At 36.9% G+C, this 24,460-nt stretch overlaps 1 protein-coding gene across 4 annotated transcripts in view; it reads right to left on the minus strand.

Moving 5' to 3' along the window:
* Positions 1-24,460, minus strand: part of LOC131062986 (serine/threonine-protein kinase BLUS1) — a 133,000-nt gene that overhangs the window by 19,612 nt on the left and 88,928 nt on the right. For 2 of the 4 annotated variants that reach the window (XR_009371592.1, XR_009371591.1), the window contains one exon: positions 160-214. Coding sequence is in view for 2 of the 4 variants with exons in the window: in XM_059216767.1 (XP_059072750.1) it covers positions 89-214 (126 nt within the window). In the remaining 2 variants the exon portion in view is untranslated. Of the gene's footprint in view, positions 1-88; positions 215-24,460 lie in introns of all 4 variants that reach the window. The other 2 variants (XM_059216767.1, XM_059216766.1) reach the window with 1 other exon arrangement.

Raw genomic sequence — 24,460 nt, forward strand, 5'->3', positions numbered from 1 at the left:
AGAGCAAATACATCAAGCAGAGCAGTTACATATAAATTTAAAGCTCTTAATTTCAATTTAACACCATAGAATTACATTAATAGATTACCCTCTGCATGGTATTTTGTTGCAAAATACTTTGCAACTGTGGAAGAACAGAAGAAACAGGTATACTTGTACCATTGCATGAAGCTACAGGAAATTGTGGAGATGTGTACATTGTGTGAGACAGATTCTGCACGAAATGAGGGAAATACAATCAATTTAAGTTCTAAAGCAAACATATATAAATATGGAGAACTTCATAGTCTAAACTTAATGCATTTCCACTACAATAAAGTCTGAAGCACAAGAAATCACACAGTCCATTCTGTGGGCTAAGCATTAAGCTACATTTAGCTTTTACATGACAAATATTACCTAGAGTTGCACGACAATGGTCCATGGATATAGATAAGAAAAAAATTAAAAGATCCCTTAACACTGATACAGAAGACTACAGAATTCAATAATTGAAATTAAATAGGGAGGTGTAGAGAAGGTTAAAGATAGCTAGAATGAGGCTAGACCCACAAAAACTTGAGCGAAAAATCAATGGCAACAGCTATTATGCTCATCAATCTGGGGCTTCAAAATTAAAAGTGAAGGACTAGTATAATTGCATTGCCTTCCTCAAGGTAGGACATGCCACCTCATATTTCTTAATTATTGTAAGATACCTGTCTTGCATCAGGAGGAGAGTAATCATCAAATGAAGAGCTATTCCTTAAAATTTGATAACAAGAGAGGTAAATTATCTTATCTTAAAACTAGACTTCTTCCTATCAAACTCTTGAGACACAAAGCTTTGGCTGATCCCCCATTCATTGCACCAATTACAATTTGAGATTCACTTTCTCCAGCTATTCTCTGCTATTTCCAATTCTTTTAATATAGCCATTGTAGTGCCCCTCTCTCTTTTGGCTTGTCAGACTTTGTGGATTGAGTTCTATGTGGTTCGACCTTTTTGGTGTTGGTCGATTTTGTTTTGGATATGATGTTTGACTATGTTCACTGGTTTCATATGTGACATTGATACTCTATGTTATGTGGATTGTTAGAATAATGATGTTTTTCATATTGTTGATTATGATATGATTATTTGGTGATATCTGTGCCTTGATAGTTAGATGATTATTGAGATGGATTCTATATGAAATGTTGGATATAATCTTTATGCTTATGGATGAATATTTGTTATGATCTTACACTTCAATTTATCTCCGATGTGTATGGGTGAAGGGGAAAAGCGCCGCACTGCTCTCTATGGGCAAGCTACGTCGCTTCCATTCTCTTTTCATGGTGTGTTATCATATGGTTCATATGCACATGTTCAACGGTTTGCTTATGCAGTTGCAGGTACCGAGCATCGACTCCACCTGAATCTTCAGGTCTGAGCGTGCTCTCCAACCCAATGGTAAATTGGCAATTGAAGATATCAGTCAGACCCTAGACACAACCACCCTATGAGGTATCGTTGTGGTTGTAGTTAGTCTTGTTATTGTCGATCCCGCCCTTGTGTTTTCATGTTTGTATGTTGCAGTTGTCATCTTAGAGTTTGGCTAATGTTAATTAATTATTTGTGCGAAAAAGATTAATTTTATAATAAAAAGTGCTTAAATACTTTTGATTAATTATTTAATTAATAAAATGTAAACAGTGCAAGATTAAAATTAAATTGATTAATTAAACATTTAATTTGGTATTTGTGCTCAAGAAATTAACGTTTAAAAATAATAATTAAATTGATATATTTCAGCATTCATAAAATAATCTATGTTTTTGTTAAAAGAAATAATAATAATATTATTATTTTAAAAGGCATTTAATTGTTTTAATTTGTATGAAGGGAGTCACTAAGAAAATTTAATGAACTTAATTATTTGGGGGAAATTCTCACATGCACTGGGGAGTTACACTTCTAAGAATTATTTCTCTTTGCTTTTGGGGGGGTCTTTTGGGAGGGAAGCTCTTCCCATGAGAAAAAAATGGGGTTAAGCATTGTGCTTGAAAAATCTCTCTAGTTTTGGGGGAAAAGCTCTGTACAAAAATTTGATCGAGATCTTGGGAAATGAATGGGATTTGATGGAATTTTGTTGTGAAATTTGAGAATGGGGTTTTGAAGTGATTTTGTCATAGTTTTGGAGATTGGTGTCTGGCTCTCCGGATTCGGAGCCGAGGAACATCTGTTTATTGCTGCTTCTGCTTCTACATATTTTCTTTCTCGACAACGTTTCGAGGTAGGAGTTTCAGATCTATGATTGCATGTTAAAGAAATTTATGTTTGTCTATGAAGAAAGTTTGTCTGTAGTTGCCTTGATAAGGGATAATTTTCATACTGTCTAGTAGTAGGAAACTTTTGGGTCACTGGAAAATTGTTTGTGATGCTAGGTAAAATTGGGTTTTTGAAAAAGAAAAATTTTCAATTTGTAATTTGTTTTTTGATCCAGATTATAGACAATCAAAAAAAAAATTGGGGGTTGAATATTTATATTTCTGTCAACAATACCTTGGTATTCTAGGGTTTTGATTATTATCTTCCCTGGAATCTTTGGCAAGTAGAAATGTTATTATATATATATAATGAGGGCTCGTGGGGAGCCCACCCATGTAGTGGGTGACTCAACCCACAGCTGTGGGGAGCCTTTCCCACTGTCGTGGGTAAAACCACGGCTGTGGGGAGCCTTTCCCACTACCGTGGGGAGGCTCCCACAGCTGTGGCTACCCATGACTGTGGGAAGCCATTCCCACAGGCCGTGGGAAGACCCACAACCATGGGTCAAAACCCCACAGCTCCTTTCCTTTCTTTGTCGTGTTGGCCTCGACTTACCTCAATGCGACTCTGGGATATGTGAATTTTATTCTTTCTCAATAACTTTTCGGTATCCATCAATATTTTATTGTCATTAAAATTTAATTTTTATTGCATAGTATTGTTTTTAATTACCGTGGCATTGTTCTGGATGAGGGCTCGCGGGGAGCCCACCCACGTAGTGGGTGACTCAACCCACAGCCGTGGGTAAAACCGCGGTTGTGGGGAGCCTTTCCCACTGCCGTGGGGAGGCTCCCACAGCCGTAGCTACCCACGACTATGGGAAGTCATTCCCACAGGCCGTGGGAAGACCCACAGTCGTGGGTCAAAACCCCACGGCTTCTTTCCTTGCTTTGCCGTGTTGGCCTCGACTTACCTCAGTGCGACTCTGGGATATGTGAATTTTATTCTTTGTCAGTAACTTTTCAGTAGTCATCAAATTAACACCCACACACACACACACATATATATATACACATTCTTTGAGAATTATATTTCCTTCTGGATCAATGTATATCTACTGTTATTTTTTAATTGCAGATTTTAGTAATATATATTTATAATTATACTTATACATGTATATATATGTGTGTGTGTGTGTGTAATTATTGTGCATTTGAGCTCCTTCATTTAATCCAATGAATCAAGTTTGGTGTAATGGTTAAAAAGAAATGTGTTATTTTGAAATAATGCTAGTGTAGTGATAGATCAATTGAACAAATTAATTAGAGTAAATTAAGATATAATGGTTTCTTTTAACCTTGGATTAATGGAATTAATGAAGTATTGAGCTACTTGTTGTTTTAGTGTTATTCCGGTCTTTTGTAAATAGAACTGAACTCTATCATCCATGTCATTATGAGTCCATATCTTTTGCCATTATATGTTATCCATGTCATCCATGTCATTCTATGTTAATGGTTTCCAGAGGCTTGGGAGGGAGATTGGAATTCTCGTGTCTTGGTTTTGCATCTCTTTTGGATATTGGTTCAAATCTTGTATGTTTTGGTATCTAGTTGGAGCTTTCTAGCCTTCGTTGGATTATCCCTGTGTATTATCTTATTCTAGCAAGAGAGTCAAGCCTTGCTATGGTATTTTGGTGTTTAACCCTCTTATGATTTCCGATTTGATTTTTGGTGTTGCTTGGCTTCCTAGGTGCATTCATGGGGGAGTGGCTTTCATTGGGGGTCGAGACCCAAAGTGGTCGCCAAGGTAACTCAATGAAAGTTTGTAATCAAGTAAAAACATAACATAATGAATTGGGGTGGGTACTTAGATCACATTAAATAAGATTATTTTGTTGCCTCTCTTACTCCAGAATGCTTGTATAGGTTCAGGGTAAGTTGAGAAGCGTCCACTAATCTTGTCCCCATGAAAGGTTGGTGTGGTCCACTAGAGTTTGTATGGGGGTCGAGGGTCAAAAGAGGTCACCAAGGTAACCCAAGATGGGGGTCGAGACCTAGTGAAGACCTACCAAGGTAACTCATGACAACCTACTGATGACACCCTTCCCAGTTGCATACCTAGTGGTTTCTTTGGTTGATCATCCTTGGGCCTTTGGAAATTGGATGTTGTCTTGTGAGTTTCTTTGATTTTGTCTTGTGGTTTTCTTGAGATTGTAGCCTTGTGAGCTTCGTGTGTGTCCTTGTATCATTATGTTTCTTCCTTCATCTCTTGGATCTGACTGATACCTCCTAGCACGAGGGGTGGACCTGATGGTACCACATGGTTGGGTGGAGAGCTTTTCGCACCCATTGGGTTTTGGTTCAACATGCATCCGGATCGAGATAGTTCGTGGGAAGACCGAAGATCTACATTGTGTACCAGATTTGTTCTCATGTCATTATTGTACTCTTGGATATTATATCATTATGGATACCATGTATTGTTAAAATGATCTATGTAAATTCTACTGGCAATGTATTATGATCCATGTACCTTGTAAAGGATAGTGTAATCTTATTTGTAAAAGTTCTCATTTATTAATTTATGTTTGGTTGAGTTATTTGAGTAATTTCGTTGTGGGGCCCTGAGGACTCTTGTATGATATTAAATGTTCATTTTATTCTTATCTTGTATCATCATGATGCTCATTGCATTTGTATGGTTTATTTCTTTGTTTTAAAAAAAAATTATTTGCATTTTTATTGTTTATTATGTTTTGTCCTCTGGGCCTCATAGCGAGGCCATTACAGCCACTGCGTCAGCCTGGGTATTGGTAGCTTTTCCATTTTAATCCATAGACAAATGGAGTTGACAGTTAACATCTCTAAGCACACCTCTTCCACCAGTCAGGCCAAGGGTCCCTTTTGCTGCTCTCTCAGAGTTCAAGTGGACGAACCTGATTCATGGAGGTATCCATTTAACTTCTATCTTAATATGATTCTTGCACCTAATCCCATTATCAAGAGGCTGAACTTCAAAAGACCTCGAGATGAGCTTCCATCTTTTTTGATCCATGTTCTTAACAACTCTGACATTAAAGCTTTAGAACTACAAAATTCCTCAGCAAGACTCTTGGAATTGTTGAGAATTCTATTATTTCTTTGTAGCCAGATATTCCACTTATGCATAAAGGGCACTTATGTCCAAAATAAAGATAAAGATTCACATTTGAAGAGAGATTTCCATGATTTTATTTCCTCGGAGTCCAAATTCTGCAACACTTCATTCAGGTTCATTTTTTCAAAGAATGATCCTCATATTTTTGAGGCATACTAATAAATTAATAATGTAGGAATAGATTGTTACAAGTTTCTTCATCTGCTAAGCAGAGATGATATATATGCAGCCCATGAAAGCCAATTAAAATTAACCTGTCTTGAGTCAGTACATAGTTCTTGACAACCATCCACATAAAATATTTGCTTTCGGTAAGCCTTCCATGAATCAGATCTTAATTGCAATGAATCTCCAACCTTCTGTGAGTAATCACATACCAAACCCTCATACAGGCTCTCCCTTAAATGAGACATCACTCATGTGATTCCCTTCCCATACCGTCTCGTCTTTATTTTTTATAAGGATGGCAAATGTCCTTAGTTAATTTTTAAATGTCTCAATTAACTCTATGTTGATGATAGAAAATGACTGAATGGTGTAGTTACTTACACTTCATCTCCATTGCGATATTGCATCATCAGGCAAATTTTGGAATTCCTATGTTAAGAGTCTCATGGTCAATCCAAGAGTCAACAACTTTGTCAATTTGTCATCGCCTGTTTGCCACCTTCAAGCAAGGTAGAACCAGTCCCCTACAGGATATAAATAAGTTCCAAATAGCTAACACCCTCAGAAGTGGGGATAGTGTAAACCATTTCACTACCTGTTTTGCGTCCAAGATATTGACATTGCAAGATTTTATTTTTTCCTATGAATTCTCCATAATAGTTTAGCACCCAGACCTTTATTGCATAGTCAGGCAAATTTTAGAATTCCTATATTAAGAGTCTTGTGGTTAAACCAAGAGTTCTCCAAAAAATTTGGAATCCTTGTTATGGTCAAACCCCACTTGCCACATTCAGCCAACATAGAACCAGTCTCCTACAAGATCTAATAAAATTCCAAATGGCTGTTCCCCTCAGAAGTGGGGATCGGATAAACTGTCTCATTATTTGTTGTGTCTCCAAGATTTTGACATACGTGATTCTGCTCCATGATTTTCTTTTTATCCCTATAAGTTCTCCATTATAATTTGGTACCTAAAGCTTTATTCATCAAAGCTAATTTATTAAGCCCACGCATCCCCAGTCTTTCAGAGAAGAAACCTTCTCCCATGCTAGATGGCATTTTTTATCTCATCTGTTCCATTCCAAAGGAAATTTCTCTGAAGCTGCATTGTCCCTTGCAAGATTTTTTGAAATAACTAGACACATAGTAAACATAGAGAATGTTTACATACTGAAACATAAAATATAATATACAATCTGATGGGTGGGTATGAATAAATAGGGCAATAGATTACTTATATGCAAATCAAGGAAAGTGCTCAATAAGATGTATCCTTTCAAGCTGATAGAACATGACCCCTACTAGCAACTATTAATAGCTAATAGAGCTTAACTAAATCCATAGCATCCCCTCCTATGTTGGAAAGACTTCAATCTCCAAGCACCATTAGAACACAATAACCAATATGAATTGGATAAATATCTAGAGTAGAGATGAATAGACTCAGGCGTTATCCATCTAAGATCAATCTTAATAGGCATCAAGTATTTTTCAAAATCCACACTTGAATTGCATTTACTTTAGTATTGTCAGCACGAACTCCTACGATGTCATCTACAACCTGGAATAGAATTTCATATCCGTTGTCAACAAACAAGAATAAAAATGTTTAACATTTTTGTGGGAGATAAAAAAACTCACAGCAGGAGAATGTTAGTAAGGTTCAAAATTTTCTGAATATTTTATATTGTGTTCTTAACCTTCGTTAAAGTTAGATAATTCAGTTCAGTAATCATATTTAACTTTAGGATTAGAATTGCTTTAATAAGATCATATGACACAATTTTGTTTGTTTGAACTGCTTTGTCATTATGGAATTTTCAGTTCTTCTTTGACACAATTTTCTTTCTGGCAATATCTCTTTCCCTTCCTTCAAACTCTTAACTTATATAAGAAGAGTGTGATTATGATTATGATTATGATGGTACAAAGTCTCTGAATCTTTATAGAGTATAGTTTTACTGATATTTTTGAATTTGTCAGCCTGTGATAGTTTTATTTCAGTTCTTCAATTTCTGAATCTCAACATTTTTATTTTTTATTTTTTTAACAAGTCAATTTCATTGTTTTTGTTTCCTTATATCAAAGTTTTTCACAAATTGCTTATGGCACACACAAATTGATTGAAATTCAAATTTGTAGCTCTAGAAAGGCAATCTTAAAAATAATTGTAAATCCATCCTAGGATGTAGTGAAACCACCTCTTTTTTCACACAACCAGTTATACCATTTAAGAACATTTACATTCAACTGTATGCTACAATTTTTATTTTACCAAGATTGGTATTGATCATAGTAGCAAAAATCACTTGGGGAAAAAATTGGCAAACGAGAAGTATAAGATTTTTTGAAAATATCGGGAAATAATCGGATTTAAAAAAAAAAAAAAATGTAGAAAAAGAGAGAAACTATTTGTTAAAAAAATTTAAGGGCATTTCTATAGCATAGAGATATACAGAGCAAATAAAATAGAGTTCAACCCATGAATTGTAGAAAATATTTTTTTGTTATTAATATTCATATTGCTGATTACATAGGCAAATATTCAGTTAACTTTTTAAGAGGGCAATAACCAAATGCACCAAATAGTTGTCTAAATCTGAGATAAAATATTAGCTAAAGTCTATGAAGTAACTGAGATCAAAAATTAACTGACAAATAATAAAAGTGGAAGCCATTTTAAAGTGATCCAAAAATTTCATTGTGATTGAGGCAAGGAGTTTTGTAGAGTTAATTAAATATTTTAGAAAGCTTATCAAATCATATTCCACAATTGCAATGCTTTAATCATAGCAACAAAAATCATTTGGGGAAAAAATTGGAAAACCAAAAGTAGGATTTTTTGAAAAAATGGGTGAAAATTTGGATTCTTAAAAATCGTAAAATATTGTAGAAAAATAGTCACAAACTACCTTTTTTTTTGAACTTCAGGGCATTTCCAGTGCATAGAGATATAGAGAGTAAATAAAATAGAGTTTAACCCATCAATTGTACAAAATAGATTTTTGTTGTTTATATTCATATTGCTGATCACATAGGCAATATTTATTTAACTTTTTAAAAGGGCAGTCACCAAATACACCAAATAGTTGTCTAAGTTTGAGATCAAAGATTAGCTAAGTCTATGAAGTAGCTGAGATCAAAATTTATCAGACAGAGATCCAGCTATTGTTAGGAATTTAGTAAAAGTGGAAGCCATTGTGAAGTGATCCAAAACTTTAATTGTGATTGAGGCAAGGAGTTTTCTAGGGGTAGTTCAATATTTGAGAAAGCTTATCAAATCATATTCCACAGTTGCAATGCTTTATATTTCCTGATGGCAATTGGTAAGTCTTTTATATGGGGTAGAATTCAACAAAAGGCATTTGTTTAGCTGAAGTAAAAGACTAGCAAGCCACTGAATTTGGTAATACCTAGCTTGCAACTACTATTTTAGGTAGAGACAAATTTTAATGATCGTGTCTCGGAGGCTGTTTTATTACAAGTATGTAATCTTGTTTGTTGTCATTCAGATTTATTTCGTGGAGCACTTTGGATATATTGCTCACATAATGAATTGTATGTCTTTGTTTGAGCAAAAATTAACTATATCAATTATAAATTAAAAATCATATATCTATATGTATATATATTATATATGTCTTCGGACATTTAGTGTTGTGGCAGAAACACTCCATTGGTGAGGCAGCCACTAAGGCTCAAACCCCTGCTGGGCGATTGAGCTCGCAGGCTTTCTGCCTTTGTTGGGTTGTTGAGCTCATCGGCTTTCTGCCTTTGTTGGGTTGTTGAGCTTGTGGGTTTGAACAAGTGTGGAGAATGATGACCCCCCAAAATGGTCTCGTGGGAAGAGATCCTTTGTAAGTGGTCTCTCTAGGATCAGACCAAGCTAAAACCCAAGTTTCCTCCATTAAAAATATATATATATATATATATATATATATATATATATATATATATATATATTATATATTATATTAAAAATTAAATATGTATATTATAAATTTTACATTATTTTTAACTTATAGTTTATTATATGACTATTAATATACGTTCATAGTCTATAATAGTTTAAAATTTTAAAACTACTTTATAGTATTAATTATAAACTATAGGGGTTCACTCCTTCCCTATCAAAATGCCATCTATAATAGCATTAATTTTAAAGCTTGTGTACAATATTAATTATATACTTGTTCGCATCAGAAACCATGAGCTGAGGTCTGCGAAGAGCTCGAGTCATATCGAACTCACGATTTACAGCAGATTTGCCAGCTGCTTTGACCCTCTCATACGCCCCCCATGATTTAGGATGATTGAGGCCCTTTCAAATTCGGTTGATGACCGCCATTGCTCCTCCCACTCCTTTATTTAGGGATTTTCAAAGGTCGGAAAGAAAACTAAGGGACAAAATAACAAACTTTTTCAACGTTGATTCCACATTGACTTTAATTCCATCTTGGATCAACCCTTTTTCTAAGCAAATCAGCAATTTCACAAGTTTTCTAGGGTTTTGCAAGTTTTTACAGTAATTTTTTTCACTTGTTTTGCCATTTTTGGGGATTTTTAACGTGATTTAAATGCAAAAAAATCATTGAAAAATGGGTCAACAATTGGTCAACGATTTTTTCTTGAATCAGGATTATTTTGGGGAATAAATTGGCTGGCTCCAAGATTTAGGATTAATCGGGTATAATCCCGAATTTTTGCAAACTATTGCTTCTATGGTATTAATTATGTTCTTTGCAAAGTATATTTGCATATGATTTTCCCAATAACTATATCATTTAGATGTCCTCCATCGAATTTTGACATAGAGGACATTGCCACATCAAGCTTTGTCATTGTTTGGCAAATACAAGGACCTTCATATTTAATTTCTTTCAATTTTATTTTTAAAGTAACTTCTAATATATTTTCTTAAATTCCTAACTTTATGTATTTTAATATGTAATAAAATAAGATAGCAAATTTATTAGCTAAGACGACTTACCTCCCTAGTACAGAGTTATATCCATTGATTCTACCCCTTTATTTTTGTTTAAATGGTCACATAACTTTTTTTATTTTTCTTATGTTTACTTCCTTCTTGTTATTTTCCCTAAAAATTTATCGATAAAAATTTTATACCATTGAAAATTTAAGGGTTTTTCTACATTTTTCTTTTCCTTTTATGTGTTTATTTTTATATTATTTTGGTCTCTTTTTATGTTTTTTATTTATTTTAGGTTGTTTAAGAATGTGTTTTCTTTAAATAAAAATTAACCAGGGATACATGGGGATGCACCCACAAGCCTTTTCTAGGTGTCCCAATCCCCATAACATTTTGAGACTTGAGGGACACCTTGGAAACGTCGTTGGGCCATCCACCTCATTTGGATGTCAAAGGCAAAAGCAGACAAAAATCATGCAAATCACATGTCATATGACAAAAAGTGGTACCACTTGTTGTATACCCACTAGGCACATTATAGAAATGCATACATTAACATATAAAATATAATATATAGTCATATGGGGATGCACCCACAAGCCTCTTCTAGGTGTCCCAATCCCCATAACATTTTGAGACTGCAGGGACACCTTGGAAACGTCGCTGGGCCATCCACCTCATTTGGATGTCAAAGGCAAAAGCAGACAAAAATCATGCAAATCACATGTCATATGACAAAAAGTGGTACCACTTGTTGTATACCCACTAGGCACATTATAGAAATGCATACATTAACATATAAAATATAATATATAATCATATAGGCAAGAATGAAAGAATAGGATGATATGCAATTTATATGCAAATCAAAGCGGACATTCTACAGGCCATGTACATTCAAGGTGATAGGTTGCATAGCCTAATAGAGAATTCTAAATTAGGTCTATAACACTTCTCTTGCAGCTTTAAATGGTGACATCATAAAATTTAGAATCGACTGCAAAGATGATTGAAGCGGTTCTCTTGCAGAAAAGATTAGCCAATTCCCTTTCCATAATGATAATATATGGTACATCCTATCTCTGACCAATTTCTAGACCTTTGAGCACTTTCTAGTTAGTAAAGGCATTCCCAGCGAAATACTTAGCAATTCATCAATTTTTAATCCCAAAATTTTCTTTCTCACCATTTGTACTCTTGATTTGACAATCAAAAAATGAATATGGAGCTTATCAATATTAATCCTCTGACCTGCAACCAATTCATAGCTTTTGATTATAATAGCAGCAAAAACAAGGGTGTTGACCCTTAATACAACAACCCTCAAGTAGTATTAGATACAACAAACAGGGGAGCAAGCCTTCGGAAAACAAGGTCAAACAAGCAAAAAGGAAAAAGCCTATCAAACCAGCAACTACCCAACGAACCAACAACAACCCAAACCCACATCAATGGAGGGGGGAAACACCCGAGTCTTGACAAGGAGGGGTTTGGCAGAGAGGGTAGGACTTCCCCTTCCGCCTGCAACGAACCACAGTCCAGGCGATACTATCATTAGGACCAAGAAGAGACAGGTCCAATAGGGAGGACCCCAGGGGGTTACAGTCAGAAGCAGGCTGCTGTAGAACCGCAACAGGTTGCTACAGAGGAGCAGCAGCAGGAGCAAAAACAACAGCAGCATCACTAGGACAAGAACGGGGCAGCAAAACTGGAGCAACGAGAGCTGAATCCACAGGGACTGAAGAGGCCACAACTGTGGCATCAATAGCAGCATCAACAGAACGAGGCTACAAAACAAGAGTAATAGGATTTGGATCCATAGAGGCAGCAACAACAGCATCAACAACAGCTTCAGCGGCAGTAAGATGCACAACTTCATCCCTAGAGGTCTCATCCTTTTGAGAGGAGTCAACAGAGTCATCAACATAAACAATCAAGTGATCCGTTGTAGCATCCTTCCACCACATAGGAGGACCAATTCATAGTTACTTAAGTATTTGTTTAGAGTTTAGGTTTCATTTTCGATGGTAATTACAACCACAGAGATATCATCAACAAACTGCAGGTTTAAATTGATTTACCTTTGTAGTGATTTGGACTCATTTCAGCAACAGAGACAACAACTTCTACCATTTTGCTAAGTGTATCTGCCATGACTCAAACCATGTTTGCGGGGAGATGGGATCAACCTGCCCTGGTTCTCTTTGTTGTTTGTAACTAGGGTTATGGGTTCGGATTGCCTTAAGGCAACATCCGAACCCCTTTAGGTCCGAGCCCTATCCTAGGGTAACGTGACCCTAACATATGCCCAGCCCAATATCCATGTTATGCTAAATACATGCCACCAAATATATTGACACCAAAACTCAAGGAGGCTGACTTACAATTAAGGATTAAAGATGTGTATAAATAAAGACATTTTGCAAGTCAATAAACACCAATTCATTCAGCAAGCAAATGCGAAAACCGCTCTGCTAATAAGGTGTGATTTCATAAGGGAGAAAGCGAATTCAACCAGACTTGTGCGAATTTGTTCAAGAGGACATAGGTGGTGTTGTACAAACTTGGAGAACTTAGAAAGAGCAGATCTGCTGTGCAAAGGGATCAGATCTAACAGAGAAGCTAAGTATTGTATTTGTACATTTAAGAGGAGAATATATAATCTGACCTGTGGGTCTTTCATGCTGGGTTTTTTCCTCTTTCGAGGTTTTCCCAGGGTATGTGTGTTTGTCTACTGATTATTTACTTTCTGATTTTACTGAATGTTTACTTATTTGTGACAAACCTAATCACAATCTAGGGCATAATTAAAAGATATAAGTCTGATTAACAAACCTAGGGTATAAAATTACATGGTATCAGAGCTAAGATTTCACAAACATCTGATTTCTAGCAAATCAATTGTTGCATATAGCTGCTGTTTGTTTTCGGACTAAAATGTCAGGTTTGAAGGCTGAAGATAGACTTGAGCGAGCCATTGATTTTGCTGCTTGGAAAGTCTGTATTCTATTGATCCTTGAAGAGAATGATCTGCTGAAATTTGTAGAAGAAGAAAGTCTGTCTCCTCCAGAACATGCTAAAGAGCTGAAACAGTTCAAGAAAGATTCCCTCAAGGCTAGAAGAATCATAATTAAGTCTGTCAAGAATCATCTTGTCACTATCATATCAAAGTTCATATCTGCCAAGGAAATGATCAAAACACTTGGAAGGGATGTATGAGGTCAACAACCTCAGCAGGGCTCTTGCTCTAAGACAGCAACTTCTTCACATGAAAATGAAAGAAGAAGACTCAATCATAGCCTACTTCATGAAGATAAATGAACTAAAGGACAAGCTAAGCACCCTTGATTGCCAAATCTCGGATAAAGATCTTGTTATGATTGCATTAAATGGTCTACCTGATGAATGGGAACCATTCATTCGTAGCATTGGTGGAAGAGCCGACCGTCCCAACTTTGAACGTCTTCAATCTGATTGCATCGAAAAGGAATCTCGAATTAAGGTCAGAGGAAAACCCAAGAACTCTCACAAAGATAATCATGTTCTCTTGGCTAAATCAAGGAAAGGTAGACATTGGAAGAAAGAAAAGAGAAGCAAAGACTTTAGATCCTCATCCTATGATCCAAGGAAAAAGTCAAGAGATTCCTCTCACATTCGTTGCTTCAGATGTGATAAGTATGGTCACTATGCCAGAGATTGTCAGAATTACCCAAAGGAAGGGGAGGCCAACTTAAATGAAGTTACCGAACAAAGTGAAGATTATCTTCTTATCTCTGATCTATCCAGCAATATTCCTACGGACAGCAATACGTGGATACTTGATAGTGGTGCCTCCAAACACATCTCAGGATTTCGTGAGCACCTCTCATATCTGATTGAAAAAGACACCAACCTTCATGTAGTAATCGGTGATGATGCTCGATACTCAGTAAAAGGTTCTGGCACTACCTCCTTAACTCTAGATTCTGGTATTTCCTTACAACTCTGTGATATTCTCTTTGTACCTGGTATTAAACGAAATCTGATTTCCATTTCTGCCTTAGAAGATAAGGGGTTGCAAATAGCATTTTCTAAAGGGAAAGTACTCGCTTGGCCTAAGAAATCTAATTTCAAATCTACTCGTATTATTGGAAATAGATGTGATAGTTTATATAAGCTTGCAGCTAACCCAATCCAAGCTCTCATTCATGAGACCCCTAAATCATGTGAACTATGGCATAGAAGATTGGGTCACTTACACTTCAAGCTCTTCCCACTCTCGGTAAAATGGTTAAAGGAATGCTTAAACTCAGTTTATCTCATGATGATGCTTGTAAAGGTTGTGCAATGGGTAAAAATATAAAGAATCTCTTTCATAAAAGCGATAGTAGGGCTAAAGAAAGGTTAGAACTTATTCATTCAGATTTATGTGGTCCTATGTCTGTAGCATCCCCTAGCGGTTTCCTATATTATGTTATCTTCATAGATGATTTTTATAGAAAACCTGGATCTATTTTCTTAAATCTAAAGAGTCTGAAGAAGTCCTAAACAGATTTAAAGAATTCAAAGCCTTAGTTGAAAATACTACAGGAAATCGAATTAAATGTTTGAGATCTAACAATGGAGGTGAATACACCTCAAGTAGTTTCTATGACTTTTGTGTTAAAGCGGGAATTAAGAGGGAGTTTTGCGTTCCCTACAATCCTCAGCAAAATGGAGTTGCTGAAAGAAAGAACAGGACCATTGTTGAAGCTACAAGGGCCATGATCCATGATCAAGACCTACAACCTTTTCTATGGGCGGAAGCATCCAAAACAGCAGTTTACATTCAAAATAGATGTCCTCATCATGCCCTAAAGGATGTGACTCCTGAAGAAGCCTTTACTAGAATCAAACTTGACATCAGTCACTTAAGGATCCTCGGGAGTCCGGTGTATGTTCATGTACCTAAAGAAAAACGAACCAAGTTGGATCCATCTAGAAAGAAAAGCATCTTAGTGGGTTACAGTGAATCTTCCAAAGCCTTCAGGATCTACATTCCGGGTCAAAGGTATGTTGAGGTAAGCAGAGATGTAACTTTTGAAGAAGATATTGCTTTCAAAAGATCTAAAGGTTCATTAACCATCAATAATGATATGATGATTGAAAATCAAGATTCCATAGTTAATGCTAACCCTGAGACTCAAGAGGAGTCTACTGATCTTCCAGATCAGGAAGTTCAGAATGACCCATCAGAACCTATGCACTATACCGATATACCTCAAGATATTGTGGTCCCCAAGAAGAGACCACTTTGGGTTAGAAACATGATTCAAGATGCTGAAGGATTTGCTGCTCCCAGAGGAACCTTTAGAGATTGCAAGAGATTCCAAAATCACGCCAACTACATCTCTGTGATGTGCAATATCATTGAGTCTGAACCTTACAATGTCGAAGAAGCTATGTCTCATCATGCCTGCAAACTAGCCATGGATGAAGAGTATGGGTCTATCATGAAAAATGATGTCTGGGACATTGTACCCAGACCCAAAGGTAAGTCTGTTGTTTCCTCTAAATGGTTGTTTAAAATTAAACATAATGCTGATGGTAGTATTGAAAAATATAAAGCTAGGTTTGTAGCTCGTGGCTTTTCTCAAAAGGAAGGAATAGATTATGAAGAAACCTTTGCCCCTATTGCTAGATATACTTCTATTAGATCTATAATAGCTATTGCTGCAGGCAAAGGTTGGGAGCTGCACCAAATGAACGTTAAGACAGCATTCCTCAATGGAGTTATTGAAGAAGAAGTCTATATTGAGCAACCAGAAGGTTATGTAATCCATAAAAGAGATTCTCATGTTTGCAGGTTGAAGAAAGCCTTATATGGGCTCAAACAGGCTCCTCATGCTTGGTATGAAAGAATTGATAAATACTTACTAAGCTTAAGATTTTGCAAGAATGATGCTGATGCTAATATTTACTTGAAAGTTTATAATGGTGAGATGCTTATTTTAGTTCTATATGTGGATGATTTATTTCTCACTAGTGAAAATAAATTAATCATAAGATGTAAGAAGGAATTAGCTCAGAATTTGAAATGAAGGACTTAGGTTTAATGCATTATTTCCTAGGGTTAGAAGTATGGCAAAGATCCAATGAAATTTTTCTAAGTCAAGGAAAATATACTATTGATATTTTGAAAAGATTTAGGATGATGGATTGTAAACCTATGCATACTCCTATGGAATCTAACTTAAAGAAGTTAAGTGTTTCTGCAGATAACTCTGGTTTTGCAGATCCATCTGAGTATAGGCAGTTGATTGGATCCCTGATGTACCTAGTCAATACTAGGCCAGATATCTGTTATGCTGTGAATGCTCTCAGTCAGCTCACGAGCTTACCTAAACTTGTCCACCTGGTTGCTGCCAAGCACATTCTAAGATACCTGTGTGTCACGATTGGCTATGGGTTGAAGTATTCACTGAATACCCCAATCCTCTTGGAAGGCTACTCAGATTTAGATTGGGCAAGAAGTGTCAAGGACAGGAAAAGTACTTCAGGTATCTGCTTCAACTTGGGCTCTGCAGTGAGCTCTTGGGCATGTAGAAAGCAATCTTCGGTAGCATTAAGCACTGCAGAAGCTGAGTACATTGCTACATCTGTTGCATCCGGAGAAGCAGTATGGCATCGTAAGCTCCTTGTTGGACTATTTGGTCAAGCTAGTGGTCCTACCACCATTCATTGTGATAATCAAAATTGCATAAAGATGTCGGTAATCCTGTGTTTCATGATCGGTCCAAACATGTGGAAACACACTATCATTTCATTCGGGATATGGTGCAAAGAGGCGCCATTCATGTAAAGTACATCAGCACAGATGAACAGATTGCTGACATCCTCACCAAACCTCTATCCAAAGTGAAGTTCGAATACTTCAGAGACAGACTTGGTGTTGTGGAAAACGGAACTGATTGAGAGGGAGCTTCAATCTCAGTGATTCTATCTATAGCACTTTGAATCATTCTTTGCTTGTGTGCAAGAATGAATTATATCCAATCTATGCTTGTGTGCTAGATGGATAATTGTAATAATGTAAAGACCCACTGGTGTATTACACTTTCTATGCTTGTGTGCTAGAACCATCCTATGCTTGTGTGCTAGGTGGAAGATGTAATTCTAAGCTTGTGTGCTAGATCCATTCTATGCTTGTGTGCTAGATGGAACTTAAAAGTTCAGATTATGTATTCTCCTCTTCCCTAGTTAAGAGGGAGTGTTGTTTGTAACTAGGGTTATGGGTTCGGATTGCCTTAAGGCAACATCCGAACCCCTTTAGGTCTGGGCCCTATCCTAGGGTAACGTGACCCTAACATATGCCCAGCCCAATATCCACGTTATGCTAAATACACGCCACCAAATATATTGGTGCCAAAACTCAAGGAGGCCGACTTACAATTAAGGATTAAAGATGTGTATAAATAAAGACATTTTGCAAGTCAATAAACACCAATTCATTCAGCAAGCAAATGTGAAAACAGCTCTGCTAATAAGGTGCGATTTCATAAGGGAGAAAGCGAATTCAACCAGACTTGTGCGAATTTGTTCAAGAGGACATAGGTGGTGTTGTACAAACTTGGAGAACTTAGAAAGAGCAGATCTGCTGTGCAAAAGGATCAGATCTGACAGAGAAGCTAAGTATTGTATTTGTACATTTAAGAGGAGAATATATAATCTGACCTGTGGGTCTTTCATGCTGGGTTTTTTTCTCTTTCGAGGTTTTCCCAAGGTATGTGTGTTTGTCTACTGATTATTTACTTTCTGATTTTACTGAATGTTAACTTATTTGTGACAAACCTAATCACAATCTAGGGCATAATTAAAAGATATAAGTCTGATTAACAAACCTAGGGTATAAAATTACACTCTTGAAGATTTAAATAAGCCAACAAGACCCTCATTGACTGGGATAGAAGGTTGGGGCTAATCATTTCTATCTAGCCATCATCGAAGCCGAAGCTCAGTACAACTTCATCCAGAAAGCTCCAATTAACCCAATCATAGACTTTTCATATTCAATACCAGCACCAATCCTACCTCCATCCTATGGTTCACTGATTGTAGACCCTCATGGGCAATTAGAATCTATTTTCCAGCCTCAAAACCACCTAGATATATGAGGTAATATTATCCAAACAACTTTTTGATTCACTGCCCATGACCTTGATGGGAAACTTAAATAATTATTTACACATTAATATAGAATGATGGCTATCATAGCACTTTGCTTCTTCCTTTTTTGGAATAACTAATAAGAGAAACAATAATAGCATTATACTCTTTGAAGACCGTCTTTTATGCTATAAATTTACCAATTCATTTGCCACAACATACCATTTTTTTGTGGAAATAAATAGCCCGTAAACCATCTAGCCAAGAGAGCTTGTCTGAGCTGGTATTGAAAATTGTCTTCCCCATTCTTTCACTACTGTATTTACAAGGATTTCATTATGATACTTCTAAATATTGGCATGTTCCCAAGTAGATCAAACCATGCCTACCATTTTTCAACTCTTCTAACAATAGCCTTTTATTACAAGATACAACTTCCTTTCTGAGTCCATGATTATCAATTATGAGCTAGAGAAAGTGATCTTTGTCCTATTTTTGTCCCATTTGATTATAATAAAGAATGAAATTATCCAAAAGCTCAGGTCAAGTTGTAGGACTATCAGATTCTTGTTTGTTGTCATCAGTCTTTAAAGAATCTTATGCATTAAATTCATAGAATTCGTGACTTTTCAGTGGATTTTGCTTGAGTAGGACCTCTGATGAAGTTAGGAAGGTATCAAGGATATCTTTAGGAGTTTCTGAAACAAATTTGCAGACCTTAAAATGACCTAGAAAATTTATTATAGGCAAATTTGAATTTGCCTTTTGCAAATGCAATGAAAATGTAAATGTCGCAGCAAAAATGCAAATGCTACTTTGGTGGAAGAGGCGAATTCACCAAAATGCTAGTATCTGGAATATGAAGGAATTAAGCATTCCAAATTCTCTTGTTCGTATTTGGCCTTCCATTCTTTTGAGTGTGGTAAGTTATTGGAGAGCCATAGGCTTCTTGTAAACATTGTTGTTTCTTGTTGGAAGCATCAGAGAATTCTGGAAATCTCAACATAAGCCTTCTAATCTCATTGTTAGCCTTCTTTTGTTCATTTCCCATTAGTGGTGTCGTAAAGCAGGGATTTTGGAGTTGCCGAGACAAAGTGTAGATGCTTCAAGCTACTTTAGACCATTGTCAAGCTTTGTGTAACCCTAGAGGCATTGTACCAAGTTAAAAGTCCAAGACATGTAGCAAGATGAGTTATAAACTTACATTTGTTCTTACTAGAATTTTCTCCCTGTTTCAAGGTTTCACCATGAGTTTCATTGCATCTTGTCTAATCTATAATATGATGATTATAATTAGAACTCAAATTCAAACCTTGTGACTTAGATGCCAACTGATTATTTGAAACTTGAGGCTCACCAATGATAAGTCTCTCCAAAAAGTGTGTAGTTTTCAAAAGTGTTGGAATAGACCTGGAAAGAGACATTACATAGAACCGTGTTTTTTGATGTTAATATAATATTTACTCTAATGATATCTATAGTTGACAATGACATGTAAGAGATACTCTATTTATGCCCTCTACTAGAGCAAGTGGGAGCAAGATGTAATGGTGATTTGCTGCCTTTTGAGCCCAAAATAGAACAACTGAGTGGCTAAGGATAATAAGAATGGCAAGAGAAGATGACGTCAACGACGACGATGATGATGAAGCACATTTTAGAAGGTTGGAAGAGCATGTTGCAAGGCTTTCTAAAGGAGAAGAGATAGTGGCTAGACTGGAAACTAGGATGCAAGTTTTAATGGAGACACTTGGGGATCTTCTTCAGCATGGTAAAGTGTTTGATCACAGACAATCCTAATGCCCCCAAGGTGATAAAGGAAGTCTTGACTCCTAACAGCATTTACGAAAAATGGTAGTATGCAGTCAAGGGGTTCAATGATGGCAGATTTTAAATGAATGATTAAGGTGGCAATGGAAAACAATAAGATTAGGGCTAGTTTAGAGGAGCTTCTTAACTACTCAAAAAGGGAGGAAGATGAGATGGCAGAGGATATATTAAAGGCTCGTCATGGGCAGGTGTTGTGTGTGTCATGGAATGATACGCCTTGGTCGGTTCACACTAGGCTTCTTAATGCTCATGTCTTGGCCCTTGTTGGTGTTTTCCAACTGATTTACCTAAACACCCTCTAAAGGTTAGCCACTTCTAATTTCCAAACGCTCTAGATCAGTTGCCAACGAACAAGGTCTAACCCTAAGGCTAAAACCTTCTACACTTCTAATTCTGCAAGACCAAGAGAGGTAGCCCTATGACAATACATTATGATCCTATGAAACAAGTTGAATGGTATTGTATAACAGATTATGGACCAAACTTGGCTTATTGGTGTTAGGATCTAAAGCCCACATCACCAAAGTCTCATGTTGTGGACCGAATACAGAGCCAAAAAATCTTTCTCTACCTACTCCTCTGATGAATATACTCATTCCTCTTGTTTCCTCATAGTATCAAATGCCAAAGCATTAGAAAGGTCCCAATAGGGCACCAGTAGAACTCCACTCTCCTTCACCAATTTCCTACCCTCCTCTGGTGTAATGTTGTCAACCCTATGGTTGAAATTATCCAACATTTCTAATCCAATTTTGTCCCACTCTGAGGGTGGTGCTCTATTTCTTTCTTCTGCAATCAAATTTAAATACTCATCCTTCTTTAGTGAAATGACAAAATCCTTAAATTCTTGTGTTTGAACAAAACTATCATCGAGGAACTGATTGCATGCCAATGCTCTAATGTCATTGGTGTGAACCTCTGCTATCTTCAAATTCTTCAATATTCTTCTCTGAGGCATAACAAGAACAATCATTGTTGATGTAGAAGCTGGAGAAGCTGGAGGAGGTGGATGAGTAATGAATCTAATGATAGGGGATGAAGGAGCCTCTTGAATCTTTGGCTCAGCAACAATCTGCATATCTCTTCAACATCAACAATTTCAATTGCTTTCCCCTTATCCTACTCAAATCAATTACCTTTGTTCTCGTGGCAGGTGACACTTCATCTTTCTCCACTTTGACTTCAGGCACAATGGAATCTTTACTACTCACTTCTTTGGAATCAAGGAGTCATGGTGCTCAAGCAATCTCAGAATCCTAATGAATGGATTTTGTACTTCAACAAAGAATCCAAGAAAGTTTAGATTATCAACTTTCCTCATCTCCTCGGCCCTCATGGTTGTATTTCATCTTCTTCTTTTATCACACACCTCTTCTATAGCGGCACAATTATTTATTACATCTTCAAACATCATTACATGGATCCTTGGAGGTCTCTCTTTTGGAACCCTGAAGTAGGATATGAAACCCTCCAGATTAAAATCCCTGGGACACTCATACCTCATCCTATATGATTGCAAGATTGAATATATCCCCTCAAGCCCATCTTTATTTGCAGTAGTGAAATTCGCAAACTTAATTGAAGTGGGGAAAAATGAACCCTTCTTTTGTCCCCTTAAATATATCTTGTCTGTTTCACTTAATTGCCAAATTACCTCTAGAAAAGCAATCCTTCTTGGCCCACATCTTGACAACACATGGGGCTGTACATGACACCCATATACTCTAATTGTAGTTGTATTGATGTAAAGATAACAATCTCTCCAATTATGTGAAATTGCACGATAGGGATTTCTATCAGCAAGTCTAAGGAAGTGTTGTGACCTTTTTCACACATCGCCCCATTGCAAATGGGGACCCTCTCTTTTCCTGCTTTCTAGGGTTTTGTTAGTGTTCTGTGGCCTTCCGCTTCACTTTTGTCAAGCCTTGCTCAATTTTGAACAATTCAAGTCCTAAGGATTGAAAGTTAGTTTTTGCAAACCAAGTGATTCCAAAGTCAGGACGTCGTCAGAGTGCTTAGAAAGGCCAAAGGACGAAGATCGCAATTGATTTGGACGAATTTGAACGACTTTCTGTTTTTAGGAAGTGTTTTTTTGCTTTTTCCTATTTTTTAGGAAGTTTCGTTTTTTGGCATTTTTGGGCCAATCCCTAGTATGGATATTTTTTAGAAAGTTCTCCCTATTTTTTAAGGATGTCTTCTTTTTGCTATTTCGGAATGGGGACCTAGGGTTTGCACTGCTATTTCGGAATGGGGACCTAGGGTGTCTAAAGTCCGCCCAAGGAGAGAGCCTCCAAAAGTCTGCCTGTTGTGACGTTTTCACACATCGCCCCATTGCAAATGGCGACCCATGTTTTTTGCTTTTTAGGGTTTGTTTTCTAGGTCTTTTAGGGTTTTGTTAGTTAGCCTTTGCATTTTGAGTGTCGCCCAGGTGATCACATGGATAAGCAAGTCCGGCTTGAGTGATGTCCTGATCCTGAAATTTGACTAAGTCTGGAAACTGAAAAACCTCAAAAAGCTAGATTTTGGAATATAACTCCTGGAGGTCTGAAACCACTCTCAAACATCCTGAAAGTATATATGGAATATAACTTAAAGTATTATACTTAAATGTTATATTCCATGAAAATTATCCTGATAGAGAGTTCGAAAAGTCAAATTTCGCTCCTGTCCTTCACTGAGGATCCAGAGCGAATTTCGCTCTTGTCCCTCCCAGGAGGACCAAGGCGAAGCGCTCCTGTCCCTCACCAAGGGACCAAGGCGATAATACTTATTTGAGCCATTCCTGACCTTGTTTGGACAAATTGAGACATCAAAGGCATGGTGAAGGGCAAGATGAGCATGATGGAGCATCCAGACTTGATCAAAAGCAATGAAATGATGAAGTTTTTGCCTAGAAGGTCAAATTCGCTCCTGTCCCTCACTGAAGGACCAGAACGATTTTCTTTATATGCACAATTTTAGACCTTTTTTTGGACATTAACTTTTATTCATAGCATGAAGCAGGATAATATCTTCCCTAGCAAAGACATTTCATGGTGAAAAGTGAAGCATTTGGGCCTGGAGGACAAAAATCGCTCCTGTCCCTCACTGAAGGACCGGAGCTTGAAATCCAAAATTGCCTTGTCCTTGAAAGATTTGAACGATTTCGCGAATTGAGAAGATCAAAGGAGATACATTTTATCAGTTGAATATAACTTGAAAGCGCAATCATGAGGAAAATTGACCCTAGAAGCAAAATCGCTCCTATCCCTCTGCCAGGGACCAGGGCGAATTTAAGTGATAGCTCCCGTCCCTCTCTCAGGGACCAGAGCGATTTTCCCTATAGGACAGGTTTTGGGCAGAGATCAAGTAAGTGTTAAGTTTGAGGCAAGCAAAGGAGGCGTAACGAGTCCGTTGAAGATAATTTGAAGATTGCAAAAACGCCAAGTGAAGCCCATATTGTCCTAGGCGCTCCTGTCCCTCTCCCAGGGACCAGAGCGATTTCTTCCTTAGACAAATCTCTCGCCAAGATGAAGCAAATTACATGTCAAGGATGAGTGAAGAGAAGCATAGCGGATCCATTGAAGATGGTTTTAAAAGTTAGCAAAGCATGATTGAGCCTGCAAGTGAAAGTTCGCTCCTGTCCCTCAGCCAGGGACCAGGGCGAACTCAAGGTTATTTAATATTCCCTCCAAGCTTAAATCACTCCAAGCTAAGACACAAAGGGGCAATGATGTTTGGAACGCCTCGGAGAGAAAGTAAAGTATCAAAGACCGCAAAGGTGATGGAAATGCCCAAATTCGCTCCTGTCCCTCTCCCAGGGACCAGAGCGATGTGGTTAGTGTCCCTTATTCCTCCCATGCTTAGGCGCTAATATTTTCAAATTACATTAAAATGCCAAATTCGCTAAAAAAGTGAAATATTTAATTAAATTGGTATTTAAAAATAGCGCATGGACATTCAATAATTAATTTAAAGCCTTTAAAAAATCGAAGTTTTTAATTACAAAGGCATTTAATTAATTATTATTAAATTAA

The sequence above is a fragment of the Cryptomeria japonica genome, chromosome 2, assembly GCF_030272615.1.
Source record: "Cryptomeria japonica chromosome 2, Sugi_1.0, whole genome shotgun sequence".
In the NCBI taxonomy this organism is placed as follows: Eukaryota; Viridiplantae; Streptophyta; class Pinopsida; order Cupressales; family Cupressaceae; genus Cryptomeria; species Cryptomeria japonica.